The sequence below is a fragment of the Cricetulus griseus genome (assembly GCF_003668045.3).
Source record: "Cricetulus griseus strain 17A/GY chromosome 1 unlocalized genomic scaffold, alternate assembly CriGri-PICRH-1.0 chr1_0, whole genome shotgun sequence".
Taxonomy (NCBI): domain Eukaryota; kingdom Metazoa; phylum Chordata; class Mammalia; order Rodentia; family Cricetidae; genus Cricetulus; species Cricetulus griseus.
The window spans coordinates 155804803-155822515 of NW_023276806.1; the positions used below are offsets into that span (position 1 = coordinate 155804803).

A 17713-nucleotide genomic window follows, 5' to 3' on the forward strand; every position below is an offset into this window, starting at 1 on the left:
CAAAACCCCAAACATACAGAATAGAGAAAGAATATTAAGAGCAGCAAAGGAAAAATGTCAAGTAACATATAAAGGCAAACCTATCAGAATTACACTTGACTTTTCCATGGAAACTCTGAAAGCCAAAAGATCCTGGATAGATATTCTACCAACACTAAGGGACCATGGATGCCAGCCAAGACTACTGTACCCAGCAAAGCTTTCAATCACTATAGACGGAGAAAACAAGATATTCCACAACAAAACCAGATTTAAACAATACATATCCACCAATCCAGTCATACAGAAAGTTCTGGAAGGAAAACTGCAACCCAAGAAAGTTAACTACAACCAGAAAAACATAGGCAATACATAATCAAACATCACCAACAGCAAAAAGAAAAATGGTCTTCACTCATCTATAAAAAGAAACAGGCTAGCAGAATGGATATGGAGACAGAATCCATCCTTCTGCTGCATATAAGAAACACATCTCAACTACAAAGACAGACGGTACCTCAGAGAAAAGGGTTTGAAAAAGACTTTCCAATCAAATGGACACAAGAAAAAAGCGGGGCTAGCAATCCTAATATCTTACAAATTACACTTTAAACTAAAATCAATCAACAGAGATGAAAGAGGTCACTTCCTATTCATCAGAGGAGAAATCCATCAAGATGAAGTCTCAATTCTGAATATCTGCCCCAAATACAACGCCATCCATGTCCGTAAAAGAAACATTACTAAAATTCAAATCACACATAAAACCTCACACACGTATAGTGGGAGACTTCAACACCCCACTCTCACCACTAGACAGGAACACCAGACAGAAACTTAACAAAGAAACAAAGGAACTAATAGAAGTTATGGCCCATTTGAGTTTAACAGACATATATAGAACATTCCATCCAAACACAAAAGAATACACCTAATTCTCAGCGCCACATGGAACATTCTCTAGAATCGACCACATACTTGGCAACACAGCAAATCTCACCAATATAAAAAAATTAAAATAACCCACTGTATCTTATCATACCAACATGCTTTAAAGTTAGAATTCAACAACAACACAAACTGCAGAAAACCTACAAACTCATGGAAATTGCACCATTCTGGGTCACAGAAGAAATAAAAAAAGAAATTAAAGACTTCCTAGAATTCAATGAGAATGAAGACACAAAATACCCAAACCTATGGGACACTTTGAAATCAGTGCTAAGAGGAAAGTTCATAGTACTAAATGCCCACATGAAGAAACTGGAGAATAGCCACACTAGAGAATTAACAGTGCAACTGAAAGCTCTAGAACAAAAGGAAGCAAGCTCTCCCCGGAAGAGTAGACACTAGGAAATAATCAAATTGAGGGCTGAAATCAATAAAGTAGAAACTAGGAAAACAATACAAAGAAACAATGTAATGAAGAGTTGGTTCTTCGAGAAAATCAACAAGATAGACAAACCTTTATCCAAACTTATCAAACGGCAGAGAGTGAACATGCAAATTAACAAAATCAGAAAGAAAAAGGGGGACATAATAACAGACACAGAGAAAATCCAGAGAATCTTCAGGTTATACTTTGAAAACCAGTATTCCTCAAAATTTTGAAAGTCAAAAGGAAATGGACAATTTTCTGGATAGGTATCACTTACCAAAATGGAGTGAAGAACAGACAAGCAATTTAAATAGACCTAAAAACCCTAATGAAATACAAAAAGTCATCAAAAGGCTCCCAACCAAAAAAAGCACAGGGCCAGATGGTTTCAGTGCAGAATTCTACCAGAAATTCAAAGAACAGCTAATACCAATTCTACTCAAAGTATTCCACACAATAGAAGCAGAAGGGTCATTGCCAAACTCATTCTACGAGGCTTCAATAACCTTGGTACCCAAGTCACAACTAAGAAAGACGACTACAGACCAATACCCATCATGAACATCGATGTAAAAATACTCAATAAAGTACTGGCAATCAATTCCAAGAATACATCAGAGAAGTCATCGACCATGATCAAGCAGGCTTCATCCCAGGGATGCAAGGATGGTTAAACATATGAAAATCCATCAACATAACCCACCATATAAACAGACTGACAAAGAAAAACCACAGGATCATCTCACTAGATGGTGAGAAAGCCTTTGACAAAATCTAACACCCCTTTCATGATAAAGGTCTTGGAGAGATCAGGGATAACAGGAACATACCTAAACATAAGAGAAGCAATATACAGCAAGTCAAGAGCCAACATCAAACTAAGTGGAGAGAAACTGAATGATATTCCTCTAAAATCAGGAACAAGACAGGCTGTCCACTCTCTCCATAACTCTTCAATATTGTTCTTGAAGATCTAGCTAGAGCAAAAGGACAACAAAAGGAAATCAAGGGGATATAAATTGGAAAGGAAAAAGTCAAACTTTAACTATTTACAGATGAGTTTAAATAAGTGACCAAAAAATCGCTAGCATGGAACTCCTACAGCTGATAAACACCTTCAGCAAAGTGGCAGATTAACTCAAAAAAATATGAGTAGCCCTACTATATGCAGATGATAAATCAGCTGAGAAGAAAATCAGAGAAACATCACCCTTTACAAATGCCACAAACAAAATAAAATACCTTGGGGTAACGCTAACCAAAAAAGTGAAAGACCTGTACTGTAAGAATTTTGGGTCTTTAAAAAAAGAAATTGAAGGGGATACCAGAAAATGGAAGGATCTCCCATGCTCTAAGATAGGTAGGATCAACATAGTAAAAATGGCAATCTTGCCAAAAGCAATCTACATATTCAATGCAATCCCCATCAAAATAGCAGCACAATTCTTCACAGACCTTGTAAGAACAATTCTCTACTTTATATGGAAAAACAAAAGACCCAGGATAGTCAAAATAACCCTGTACAATAGAGAAACTTCTGGGGGCATCACCATCGTGACTTCCAGCTCTATTATGGAGCCATAGTCCTGAAAACAGCTTGGTATTGGCACAAAAATAGACAGGTTGACCAATGGAATCGAATTGAAAACCCTGATATTAACCCACACACCTATGAACACCTGGTTTTTGACAAAGAATCTAAAGTTATACAATGGAAAAAGGAAAGCATCTTCAACAAATGGTGCTGGCATAACTGGATGCTGGCACGTAGAAAACTGCAGATAGATCCATATCTATCGTCATGCACAAAACTTAAGTCCAAATGAATCAAAGACCTCAACATAAATCCAGCCACACTGAACCTATTAGAAGAGAAGGTAGGTGGTACCCTTGAACAAATTGGTACAGGAGACTGCTTTTTGCACATAATACCAGCAGCACAGACACTGAGATCGACAATTAATAAATGGGACCTCCTGAAATTGAGAAGCTTCTGTAAGGCAAAGGACACTGTCAACAAGACAAAACAGAAGCCCACAGAATGGTAAAAGATATTCACCAACCCCAGAGCTGACAGAGGGCTGATTACCCAAATTTACGAAGAACTCAAGAAGCTAGTTTCCAAAACACCAACTAATGCAATTAAAATGTGGGGTGCAGAACTAAATAGAGACATCTCAATAGAAGAATCTAAAAAGGCTGAAAGACCCTAAGAAAGTGCTCAACCTCCTTATCCATAAGGGAAATGCAAATCAAAACACCACTTAGATACTGTCTTACATCTGTTAGAATGGCTAAAATCAAAAACACAATGACAGTTTATGCTGGAGAGGATGTGGAGAAATGGGATCACTCCTCCACTGCTGGTGGGAGTGCCAATTGGTTCCTCAGGAAAATGGGAATCAGTCTACCACAAGATATAGCCGGGCAGTGGTGGTACACGCCTTTAATCCTAGCACTTGGGAGGCAGAGGCAGGCATATCTCTGAGAGTTTGAGACAAGCTTGGTCTACAAGAGCTAGTTCCAGGACAGCCTGCAAAGCAACAGAGAATATAGCAATTCCACTCTTAGGCATATACCCAAAAGATGCACATTCATACAACAAGGATAGCTCTTCAGCAATGTTCACAGCAGCATTATGTATAATAGCCAGAACCTGGAAGCAACCTAGATGCCTCTTAAATGAGGAATGGATGGAGAAAATGTGGTACATTTACACTGGAGAGTGTTTTTCCCACTCAGTGGGAAAAACAATGGAATCTTGAAAATCGCAGTCAAATTGATGGAACTAGAAGAAACCATCCTGAATGAAGTAACCCAGTCCCAAAAAGACGAAAATGGTTTGTACTCACTCATATATGGATTTTAGATCTAGAGCAAAGAAGTAGCAGCCTACAATCCACACTGCCAGAGAAGCTAGGAAACAAAGGACCCTAAGAGGGACATACGTGGTCCCCAGAGAAGAGGAAAGGGACAAGATCTCCTAAGCTAATGGGGATCATGGGGGGAATATTCCTGCTTCACAGAAAAGCTGCCAGACACTGGGCCTAAAGGCTGAAGAGCAAGATGTCAATTCTACAGTTTATATATTATCCTTCTGTGATCTTTTGTTTTGTTTTGTTTTGTTTTGTAGACAGGGTTTCTCTTTGTAACTTTGGAGCCTATCCTCCTGGCACTTGCTCCAGAGAACAGGCTGGCCTCCAACTCACAGAGATCCGCCTGCCTCTGCCTCTGCCTCCCGAGTGCTGGGATAAAGGTGTGCACTACCAACTCCCAGACCTTCTGTGGTCCTTGATGGAGTTGAAGACAGATAGTTATGGTTACAGTTTTCCTTAATTTTGATAAAAGACAAGGGATGGTGGGGGGGGGAATGTCCTTCTGTGTAGATGTCTCTTATTGGATAATCAATAAAACACTGTGAGCCAATAGGGTAGCAAGATAGTCGGGACTAGGCTTCGAGGAGGATTCTGGGAAATGTAGTATAGAAGAGTCGCCACATGACCGCCAGGAAGACAGGACACAAGGTTGGTGTCCTCTATAACTCTAACATATAGTTATGGTGAAAGACCCTCCGATCGATCGGACGGTCCCCCCCAAAAAAACTCAATGTCCAGTCCAGCTGATGTAAAAACAAGAGGTAAGTTTATTGTGGGATGTTTGCGCAAACGGGCCTCCCAGTCCAACAGACAAAGGAAGCCCTGTTCCTCCAAAGCAGCAGGCTTCTTTTATAGGAGAAAACCATAGGCTTTTAGGGGTAGGGGTGGTGACCAGAGTCACAGGTCCTTTGGAGGTCTCTTATCTTTGGGCCAGATGGTCTCCCGACTCAGTGGGATAGTCTGTTCTTATCTTCATGACCCCAGAGCAGGGTGGCCCTCTGGGAATTCTTGGTATTTAGTTAGGTTGTCTTGTGGCCTTGTAAGGGAGTTATTGCTGCTGGCTAGGAAATTCCATTGTGACCTTGGTTAGATTTCTAAGTCAGGTAGCCCTGTTTTTGGTGTGGGAGGTTTTTCTAAGTCTCCTTATTTTATTTCTTTGTTAATTTTTAAGTCCTTCAATGGTTGATAATTAAGACTGATCTAGCAGATAAGAAATCTTACTCATTGGCCAGCAGTATTGTACCTAATATTAGTCTCTGTGTGTTATTTTGGGTGAGCATGTGGCAGCAGATCATGAGTGGTTTGGCAGAAAGATTTATCATTACAAAATGGTGTCAGGACGTGGTTTTACAAACTTCCACATAAAAACTTCACAAAAGCTTAAAAGGGGATTTTAGAAGCAAATTATAGAGACAAGCATGACTTCTAGGTAGCAGCATTTTCTCAGGTGATCTCTGTTTTGCTAGAGACAAGCAGAGACTTGAGCGGTTCCTTTAATAGAGGTTTCCTGACTCAGCATAAGTGGAAAACACTGCAGGTCTCTTGATAACAATTCAGTGGTGTGTATGAGCAGTTGGCTCTCCAAGCCGGCAGCCTGTTGATGGTAGCATAGACCAAGATGTTAAGCACAGCTCTCAATGCTGGTGGTAAACGTACTCCTGCCATCTTGGATAGACAGTGGCTAAAACAGCCATTGCTTTAATTTTAGCAATGTCTAGCAGATAAAGACTGCATGGCCAGAAAAACAAAGATTTACAGTAAAGATAGTTTCAGGTGAAGAAAATTCTCTAAAGGTTAACAGTGTGTTAAAAATATATGTAGTCTTGTGAGAGAAAAGAAAACAGGATAAAGTAATTAAAGGAAGAAAGAAAGAAGGAAGGAAGGAGGGAGAAGCCGGTTGTGTTGGCGCACACGGGTAGGATTTGCTGAAGGAAGCAGAGGCAGGCGGATTTCCGGAGAAACCCTGTCTCAGGAAAAAAGAAAATTGAAGGAAGTAAAAGAAATAGAATAAAAAATAAACCACATAAAGATGGAAAATACAGAATCTGGATACTATATGCTATATTGTTGTCTTTAAATCGTTTGATTGCCGAGGAAAAGGCTACAGCTACATTTAATTACAGGTGCGGCTAAATAATCCAACTTACATATTTTAAAAATGCTTTGAATTCTAAATTTAAATATAAAGACTGGTTACTTGGGAAAGGAGATTTTGCTTGTTTCCACAGAAAATGGAAAGCTATGGATTCCTTCCAGACTAAAATGGTTTGATCAATCAAGACCCCCTGAAGCAGTGGCCCAACTGATCCTACATCCAAAACAGCTGAGATGATGCAGTCATAGACGACTACAGACAGAATTTCTGTGTTTTATCATGATCCCCATGGTATGGACATCGCCCCCAACCAGCAGGAAGCAGTTTGGAATGAACAACACCCAAATTCCCAAATATTGTCTATAAATGTTTGTTTTCCTTTAAATGCGGGTGGTTATAGGAAAAAAAGGGGAATAGGATATAGGAATGAATACATTGGTATGGATTTTCATTTACTGATACAACTTTAAGGTTAATTTTGTGATATGTAAATTTCTCCTCTTGTTTGGTATTGTGTTCATACAGATATTTCAAAATGTGGTGCATAAGTAAATACAGAATGTATATAGTCAGGAATAGTCAAAACTTATACTTAAGTTAGTTAGGTTTTCTAGATATACAGAGATGTATTTCAGATGGATAGATATTCTTCAAACCTTTCAAAGACCTACAGAATATATGACATTTAAATGCTTTAGAGTTTTTCATGACAATGAGACACAAATGCTCCTGGCACACCAATTACATCTGAGAGGAAGATGGGAATTGAAGAAACTCGTTATGGAGTTTGCCTTCAACATGAAAGGAATAGACATTTGGGCAAGAAACTGCTCTTGCCTGGACTGTTTTGATAAACTGGACATGCGGGACCCACAAGATAGTGACTGCTAAACTTACAAGATGAACAGTCCTGAAGGGTTCCTGCTTCACTGAGACGTCTGCCAGACACACTGTGGCCTATAGGCTGAAGATGGATGCCCTAATGTCACAGAGGAATTCTGGGTGACTGTCTAGGTAGTATAATTTCTTGGTCAATTCTAGAGTTTATATATTGTCCTTCTGTGGTCTTTGATGGAGTTGAAGAGAGATAGTTATGGTTATAGTTTTATTTAGTTATTATGAAAGACAAGCTACATAAGACCTTGAACTCACAAAGATAAGATAGATGATAGAGTATTTTCTTTAAATCTTGTTATATGTTAATGAAATATAGTAACTATAGTTCTTACTTGATAACTGTTTTGTTATGTATTTTACTATGTTAATGGTAAAACCCTTTTTTAAAATATATTTATTTATTTATTTATTCACTGTTTTTTTTTTTTCGAGACAGGGTTTCTCTGTGGCTTTGGAGGATGTCCTGGAACTAGCTCTTGTAGACTAGGCTGGCCTCGAACTCACAGACATCTGCCTGCCTCTGCCTCCTGAGTACTGGGATTAAAGGTGTGTGCCACCACCACCCGGCAAAACCCTTTTTATTTAGACAGAAAAGAGGAGATGATGGGGGGTGTCATTCTGTATATGTCTCTCTTGGTTAATGAGTAAAACACTGTTGGCCAGTAGGGAAGACAGGTGGGGACTACAATTCGAGGAGGATTCTAGGAAATGTAGTAGAGAGAGGAGTTGCCATGTGACCAAAAGGAAGACAGGACCCAAGGCCGGTATCCTCTATAAGTCTTATAAATATGTACATTAATAGTTTTGGTTCATAATTAAGACTGATCTAGCAAATAAGAAATTCTAGTCATTGGCCAGCAGCATGTTATTTTGGGCGGCCACGTGGCAGTGGGGTTTGAGCGGCTTGGCAGAAAGAGTTATTGTTACAAACAAGTTACATATAAAACTTTAGACTCAAAGATAGGATAGAATATTTTCTTTAAATTTTGCCAAATGTAAATGGACTAAATATTGTTGACTATAGTTCTTGCTTGATAACTGTTTTATTATATATAATTTTACTATGTTGAAGTTAAAACCTTTCTTTTTATTTACACAGAAAAGAGGAGATGATGGGGCAATGTCCTTCTGTATGCTGTGAATACACATTTCTCTTGTTGGCTTAATAAAACACTGACTGTCTAATAGCCAGGCAGGCAGTATATCGGGGCTACCAGACTAGGAGAATGCTGGGAAAAAAGAAAGTGAGTGAGTAGCCAGGCAGACACCATGCAACTACCTGGAAGATAGGATGCTGGGCATTCTCCAGTAAGCCAAACTACATGGAGATAAACAGATGAATGGAAATGGGTTAATAATTAAGAGAGAGCTAGCCAATAAGAGCTAGCCATCTGCCACACTTTGTATTTAATATAAATACCCACATCAGATGACTACAACACACTGGTAACTCCAGTTTCAGAGAAATTCAATGTCTTATTCTAGACTACAAGTGTACCTGAACACATACATACATATAATAGATATATAAACAAACCTTGGAGAAAATATTTAGACAAGGAAGATGGCTCAGCAGGTCAAAGCACTTGTATGTGTCAAGCCTGACACAGGGAGCTCAATTCCCTGGGAACCAAATAGTGGAGGGGAAACTAAGTCCTACAAGTTGTCCCTGCCCTCCAAGTGTCATGCATGCACGACTCATAAAAACCAAACTTAAGATTTATTTTAAGGGGGCTGGAGAGATGGCTCAGAGGTTAAGAGCACTGGCTGCTTTTCCAGAGGTCCTGAGTTCAATTCCCAGCAACCACATGGTGGCTCACAACCATCCGTTATAAGATTTGGTGCCCTCTTCTGGTGTGCAGATATACATGGAAGCAGAATGTTGTATACATAATAAATAAAATATTAAAAAAAGATTTATTTTAAAAAAATGTAAAAATTAAAAACTTTAAGAGAGTTGTTGGTGAATATACCAGTATTCAATGAATCAAGGGATGCCAGTTATTACTGCCGAGGATTTTATTATGTCACTGAGAGACAAGATGTGATACGGGCTAATGATTAAGTTTAGAACATAACAAGAAATACTGTAGTCACTGTGATATGACCAGATGTATAGAATGTATGAGGAAGGATTTAGACAGGAAAAGCAAAAACGAAAGGACTGCATTGCCCATCCAATATAAATACTAAATATTACAATTTTGTTTAAGGCTGAAGGTATAACTTCTTGGCAAAGTTCATGTTTAGGATGTGCAAGGCTCTACATTCAATGCCCAGCAACAAAAATAAATTGTTTCCACCTAAAACACATTTCAAACATTAATTTTACAGCTTTAATGGATCAAACCTCAGATACATCTGCAACACACAAAGGAAAGACACAAGGGCTGTTTTATCTATTACAGTATGAATATTCACTCCTCAAGTTTTTACCTTACACTGGGACAGAAGCTAAAGAGTTTTGATTTGGGGACCTTGCTCATGATTCAGACAATTTTGCTGATTTTCAGATGCTTCTTGGGGGAACCTGAACTCATGTGTTTACACTTGAGCAAATGACATAGTAAACCTTTGACTTGAAGAAAATAGCAGTTCCAATGAACAACTTCCATCTTTGTCTTTAGAATGCCAGTATTTTCTGTAGTAATTCTGAAAATTCCTCTAAAATAAACAGGTAAATGCTGTAGTACTACATGCTTATATACTCCTGGGGCTAGAGGAGACAGGAAGAAATCCTGACATTAGGGGTTCTCAGATTTCAAAAATACCTAAATCCTTGTTGTCAATGTTCGACAACCAGAGCTGACAATGCCAATGGCTGATGCTGACGACAGATATTCTCAGAAACAAAGTCTTCCTCATGTAGATAAAGCACTAAGATCATATCATATTCCATATTTGCACTCTATTTTCAACAACATCCCATTTTAATCAATTTCAAATTACTAATCTGTTGGAAAATTTTAAAATGCCTCATGTATTAGCAAATGAAAAATCCATCAATCTTCCTATTCATTCTTCTGGAAAATCAATCATGAGCTGTCCTGGATCCCAGTGGATGGTGTGTGCACGTGTACAGATGCTGCTCACCTCTGCTGCTCCTGCATCATGTGAAGCTGCTCCAGCTTAGTCCTGTGTTCCGACTCCAGTCTGCTCAGCATCTCCTTTATGACGGCAATGAAAGAACTGAACTGGCATGGTAAGAGATAGATACTGTGAGGATGGGACCAAGCAGGACAGCTCAGTAAGGTGATCCTAACAGCCTCCACTCTGCTAGTGCAACAGGACTCACAACACCAAAGTCACAAGGGCAGTCCATTTGAACTCACAATACCAAAGCAAGCGTTTAGTCTTTGTACAGAGGAGACATGATGGCTGGCAAATCTTTAACTTCTGGGACTTTAAATTTTATTCTATTTGATTTTATGTGTATGAATGTTTTAGCCGCACACATGTATGTGTACCATGTGCATGCCTGGTGTTCACAGAGGTCAAAAGAGAGCATCAGATCCCCTGGATCTGATGGTTATGAACCACCATGTGGGTACAAAGAACCAAACGCGGGTCCTCTGCAAAAGCAACACATGCTATCTCTCCAGCCCTCTAGAAGTGTTTTAAAACATCCTCAATCAGACAATGAAAATGACAAAAATATGAGAACTGTTCTGGGCATAGTATACTATTCTTCTTCATATTCAGTATCTCCCATTTGTCAACCCTGACTTGATACCCAAGATAAACAGAAAGCATTACATCTAGGAGCAAAGCTCAAATGCTTTCCTTACTACTTCAGGTGCAGTGTTGGGTCTAATCAACTACACATTTCTTCACCTTCAAAAGTCTGCCTGCTAAGACTTCTTTCCCCAATGCCCCACCCTTCCTCTCCCCCAGTTCTTCATGGCTGTTATTAACTTTTCCATCCCAATTCTAAGTCTTCCCTGCCTATGACCCTCAATTAAACAGTAACTTTCCTCAGTCGTTTACATGTTTCATTAGACACCAGGTTTCTACTGTTTTCTTTTGATTTGGTTCCTCTTTCTGGAACTGCATTACAACTGGGCTATATATAATGAAGAATAAGAAGAATGCCCAGTCTTAAGGAAACTAATTTGCCAAGATCTCAATGCAAGCATGCCTACAGCAAACTATTGTAAAACTACAGCAAAAGGGGCATGCAGAGACATAATTCTGTAATGAATTTTCTACACACATTTATGCTTTGCTCAAACATTTACCACATCTTCACAGTTCAATACCTAAAGCAGATAGATATTCAAGTCTATCCATTATCACCGTACTTCAGTCCCATCACTGAATTGTTCCTTCTCTGTAGCAGACATGCTCTACAAATGGTTCCTAATTATCCCTTCTTCCTACTATTTATGTCACCTATTGATGAGCATGGGAAAGAGCAAGACTTCCTTCTACTAAACAGCAGAATATGACAAAAGTAACAGTCTATCACTTCCTTTAGTACATTAACAAGACACTGTGGCTTCAGGCTGCTATTTGGAAAAGAGCCACATGTACAGAAGTGACAGCAGCATCTAGTTAACATACAACTAAGACTAAAACCTTTTCAGCCCAACAGCCCAAAAGGGGTCAAATCCTCCAACAACTATTTAAGAAAACTAAGCAGATGAGTCCCCAGATGGACTTTCAAATGAGACCCAAGTTCTTGATTATAGCAGGATAAGAAATTGAGTAACAAATTCAACTAAGCGAAGCCCTGGTGGGGCGGGCCCACAGAAAATGTAAGATTAGTGAGTATGCACTGCTTAAAAACACTAAAGCATTTGTTTATGATGATTTTTAAATGTAGCAATGCAATTCTGTTCATATCAACAAATGGCCTCAAATTTCAGGTGGAGACAACCTCAACATCTTCTAGCATCCTGCACATTTACCTCCTCCAGGAAAGCCTTTAATGTCTATCCTCCTACCCAAAACCTTCATTAACTCTGTGGCATGTTAGCCAGGCGTTAGTGGCGCACACCTTTAATCCCAGCACTTGGGAGGCAGAGGCAGGTGGATCTCTGAGAGTTCCAGACCAGCCTGGTCTACAAGAGCTAGTTCCAGGACAGCCTCCAAAGCCACAGAAAAACTCTGTCTTAAAAAAAAAAAAAAAAACCTCTGTGGCATGTTATACTTGTTTTGACCTCCTATACTTATTATATGATAAAAGCACATAATGCAAGTGGCAAAAAAAGAAAAAAAAATTGAATACACATATAATAATCCCACCTGATTGAGATTAAGATTGTTTTCAATACTCAGGGGAATGAGATGAGGCAGTACTTTTCCAGCCAGCTGCTCTTTGGTGATTCCCAGTTTCTTGTGAGTAAAAGTACATTTATAAATACCTGAGAAAAACAGAGTAATAAACTTTAGAAATTGGCTCTACAGTTCATAGAAACCATTAACATTATCTACAGAAGGCCTCTGGTAATGGGTATGGCACAGATTTCCTCTTCTTAAAATAAGGATGCTCTCTTCGTTGTGGACCACAGTGACTCAGTGGCACTTAGTTCAGATGTATAAACGCCAGGACATATTTATCCTGTGCTTTTGTGGTTTAAGAGCACATTTAATGGCAACACAAAACTAAAGCCTTGGTTATGATAATGCAGCAACTGGGTTGCAGAATAACCCCTTGCTCTGAAATCATCTATCTCAGACTCTATTTCAAGATGTTTAAATACAGGTACAGTGAAGAATAGTCTCCACTTTTATTTCTCCTAATACTAAAATTCAGAGTAGCAGCTTTGTACTTGACACTACTTTATGGAAGAAAATTACACACTATCACATCAACAGAAATGATATTCTCCCCACTTCCCCAAACATGGGACTCAAATTCAGAACATGCCTATGAGTCAAGTGCTCTGATATAGCCCCAGCCATTTAGTTTATAAATGTCAAGAGTCTACTTCTTTTGCTAAAATAGAGCAAAGCTATATTGTGGTGTTTATCTACAGCTCCATAAGTCAGTCAGTCAGACAGACAGACAGAGCACAATAGTTTTATAAAATGGACATTTTAATAGAAAACTATTATGTAAGATTAAGATGATACCAAATGACATTAAGTTTTCAGCTACCTAAAATTCCCATGAGGACTGCAGGCTCCTTGGAGGGAATTTGTTGTAAGAAGGGTAGGATATCATCAAGTACAAACCACTTATCCAAGTACTCCAAAATCTTTCCTAAGCAGACTAATGAATTCACACGAACCTGTTAAAAGAGATAAATTGCATGTAAACTTGTCATGTAAAGTTTTCTCATGTAAAACAATTCAGTATAAATTTAGTCTTCCAAACAGGCACATGGTAAAAAAAAAAATCACAATAAAAATAGGCTTATTTAAATAGATTATGAACATGGATTCATTGACATAAGATATTTGATAGGTGGTGGTGGCACACTCCTTTAACTCAAAGCACTTGGGAGGCAGAGGCAGGCAGATCTCAAAGTTCACTGTCAGACTGGTCTGCAGAGTGAGGACAACGGAGGCTACACAAAAAAGCCTTGCCTTGAAAAACAAAACAAAACAAAACAAATAAACAAAAAAAAAAGGAAAAAAGAAATTCCCTTATTTACTAATTTCCTGGCATATTACGGAAAGAACTCCAGATGCTCCAACTGAGATACTATAGATAAAGACAAGAAAGAGGTTCAACCTTGTAATGGTCACTCGTCCACTCATTCATTTCTATGGTGCCAGGGAACAAGAGCCAGAGCCTTGCACCTATCACCCAAGCTGTCAGTGAGTGACAATCCCAGTCCTGCAGGACTGTGAGGGCTTTTATTTGTTTATAAGCAAAATGTAACTATAAAGGGGATATATTCCACCAAGCAGCCAATCTCACATAGATTTAGTTACTTTAAGGGAGGTTCAACTCATTCTTAAAATTAAATATTTTAACTGAAATTGTCCATATTAATCTATGGCCATCCCACCCTGGATATTCCCAATCTCCTAGGAGATTATCCACATCTGCCTTATATAAAATTTCATATTTCTGAATACATCTTTAATATACTCACGAATGCTCAACATTTGTAAGCTCTTTAAAATTTTTTATATTCATTCACCTTTTGATGCACATCATACCCTCAGTTAGCTGTAATTGGTTCCATTGGTTCCATTTATTGAATGATTTATGTGGGTGGTTGTGTGCATGCCACAACATACATGTCAAGTCGAAAGATAACTTGCCAGAGTTGGTTCTCTTCTTTAGTAAGTAGGTTATGGGAATCAAACTCAGGTGGTCAGGTTTGCAGCATGCACTTTTACCCGCCGAGCCATCTTCCTGGCCCTTTTAAGTGGGATTTCCTTAGACCAGGGCTGCTGGCAAAGAACTCTGATCCTGTTATTCAGGACATGGGAGTAGGAGGATCTCAAGCTCAAGGCCAGCTTGGGCAATTCAGAAGGACCCTGTCCTAAGGTAAAAAGAAGTGGGCTGGGGCTTGACACCCTGATGCACACCTATCACCCCAGGACTCAGGAGGTAAAAGCAGAAGATTCGAATTCAAAGGCCAGCCAATAAAGCAAGGTCAATGCTACCTTTGGCCTAGGCTACTTTAGAAACAACACACACATGGAAAAGAGAGGGGGAAGGGCTGGGAATACAGGTGAGTAGGAGGAGTTCTTTTCTAGCATATGCCAGACCATAGATTCAGGATTTAGTACCAAGTCATCCCTCTCCCAATCTCCCCCCAAAACAAGGGTATCTGTAAGTCATGTTCATAGTATTAATGAAACCGTATCAATAAAACTCTAGTCTTAAAACACTAAGTAGAAAATAATTCCATGGATTAATAGTTGTACATGAATATAAAGAAAATTTTCATTTTGCTCAACTATTTTCTGAAATTTAAACACAGAATAATGTAAATACCATCTGAAGGCTTAACATGTTCTCAGAGTCCGTTTCTTACACTAAAGAACCAATGCATCTACTAGACATAAATCAAAAATGTTGGTTCAATTTTATTTTCCTTTATGATGTACAAAATATTAAATATATTTCAATTATACCTTTTGAAACACTACACCTAGCTATGTACTGTTTTTTTTTTTTTTCATTTTCAGGCAATTTTAACCAATGGTTAATGATTTAGGCATTTCCTAGTTAAAGCTGCCAGACCTTAGAGAGTGAGATTATAAATACACTATAGATTTCCTATCTGCCATACAAAGGGAAGCAAGAAGTATGGAAAGTTGCACCTAAAATGTATTTATAAAAGTGAGACACAAGGGCAGGAGAGATGGCTCAGTGGTTAAGAGCACCACTGCTCTTCCAGAGGTCCTGAGTTCAATTCCCAACAACCACATGGTGGCTCACAAACATCTGTTATGAGATCTGGTGCTCTCTTCTGGTGTGCAGATATACATGGAAGCAGAATGTTGTATACATAATAAAATCTTCTAAAAAAGTGAGACATAAAATGCAAATCCACCCCAGAATTGCTATTTTAAGCCATATTCACTGTACATCCTCATAAGCATCCTGTCTTGAAGGACCAGGGCAACAGTGGCACTAGTGTAGACCACACAGTGTCTGCAGCCCCTGCATTCACACACTCCTGCACACTATACATAACTGAAGAATACTTTGACAAGATTTCTGTTGACATAAACTTATAACAGTATAAAGAAAGCATAGGGTTTCCGGAATGGCATTTTAAAAACTGAAATTTTGCCATCTATTTTGAAAAGTCAATATAAGAATCAGGATTTCCTAGAGGTTTTAGGACATGCTCATGGCCATAGGCAGTTAGTGACAAAATCAGAATAAAACCATTTCCCCATGCTTGCACTTCAGAAAAGACTTATTTTCAACCACTTCAGTCTTCTTTCTAGCTTCCATCTCAGAGCTCTTCTGCCAAGGAACATCAACTGAAATGGATAAGATGTTTGGAAAGTACAATTGTGTCACACTGCTTTTGTCTGTGAGTCTATTAGGATACTAATGAGTATTTTTCTAATACACCACAAGACACAGATGATGGATAAAATGATCAAAGTTTATAAAAGGCAAAATATTAAGTTCTGGGAAATATAAAAGAGGGTTCAGCAGGTAAAAGAGCTGCCAAACTGACCGTGTGAGTTTGACCCCTGGAACCACACAGTGCAAGGAGAGAACCAACTCCCACAAACAGTCCTGACTTCCACATGCTCACTACGGCACTCAAACATGTGCAAATAAGCATGATCTCACACATACATACAGCAAATACATGTAAAACCAAGTTATATGAAAAAATTCATAATACTCTATATAGGTTACCTAAAACTAAGACAAACTCCATAAATAAACCATAAGCTAGTTATTATTCAGTGGGAAAATGATATCAACCATTGAGCACTTAAAGGCAAATATGAATGTATAACTACTTACAGCAAGGGAAGATGTTTGTAAACAGGCATTTTTAATTCTTGGAATCAAAGCATTTTTCATGGATGGATAGTCTATAAGATTTGCAAAAGTTGGGATGATGTTTAGACAGAGCTCCTATTGAAAAAATAAATCTGGTCAGTCTCAAGGAAAAGCAGTCCACCTTCCTCTGACACACTCAGCTAACTTGTTACAGTATAAAAAAAAAATAAACTTTCATATGCTTTGTGTTATTTGGTCCTTACAACACTTTTTTTTGAACATGAAAAATCATAGTTATGATCATCTGAAAAATGGAGTGGCTACACAGGTCCTGTGTTAGTGTTCCGAGAAGCTATAATTACAACTAGTTCTGTACTATTTTCCCCTGAGGCATGGACTTTATGTAGGCCAGGCTGGCTTCAGTCTGCAACCCTCCTACTTTAACCTATGTACTGGGATTACAGGCCCACATCCTTATTTGTACAGGGCAGTAACTCAAGAGAGTTGAAAAGTAGAAATGAGTACACCTTCCACTTGTGCCATGATTACAAGGGGAAAAAAAAATCAACCTCACTCTCTTAAATAAACTTAAAAAAAACTTAAAAAAAAAGATAGAAATGCCTCAAAAATGTGACTTGAAATACATGGTAGAAGCAGATGTGTGCAAGGCAGTACAAACCCACAATGCTAGCCATAGTGTTTTGGAGACAGGGTATCATGTATACCCCAGGCAAGCCTTGAATTCCTGGTCTTCCTGACTCTACACCCCAGTGCTGGGATTACAAGTATTATGCTATCACGCTGGACTCTAGCTTCCCCCTTTTTTGTTTTTTAAATTCCATGTATGTGTGCCTGGAGGTGACTTTGTGCCTTTGTGAATGTAGGTGCCAGGGGAGTCCAGAACAAGGTATTGGATCCCCGGGAGCTTGAGTTATAAGCCATTGTGAGCAGTCGGACACAGGTGCTGGGAATCTAACTTGTGTTCTCTGTAAAAGCAATACCTACCAGGTGTCCTGGGAGGGCATACATCATGAATCCTACCACTTAGCAGTCAGGAACTTGAAGCTCTGGGAAAAACTTCAGCCTAAGCTACACAATAAGAC

The 17713-nt window shown here is 38.8% G+C and overlaps 1 protein-coding gene across 1 annotated transcript in view; it reads right to left on the reverse strand.

Annotated features, from left to right (window-relative positions):
• Nucleotides 1-17713, reverse strand: part of LOC100764975 (SCY1-like protein 2) — a 51169-nt gene that overhangs the window by 2555 nt on the left and 30901 nt on the right. The window contains 4 exon segments of the mRNA XM_035451374.1: nucleotides 10319-10419; nucleotides 12473-12591; nucleotides 13329-13461; nucleotides 16632-16745. Coding sequence (XP_035307265.1) covers nucleotides 10319-10419; nucleotides 12473-12591; nucleotides 13329-13461; nucleotides 16632-16745 — 467 coding nt within the window.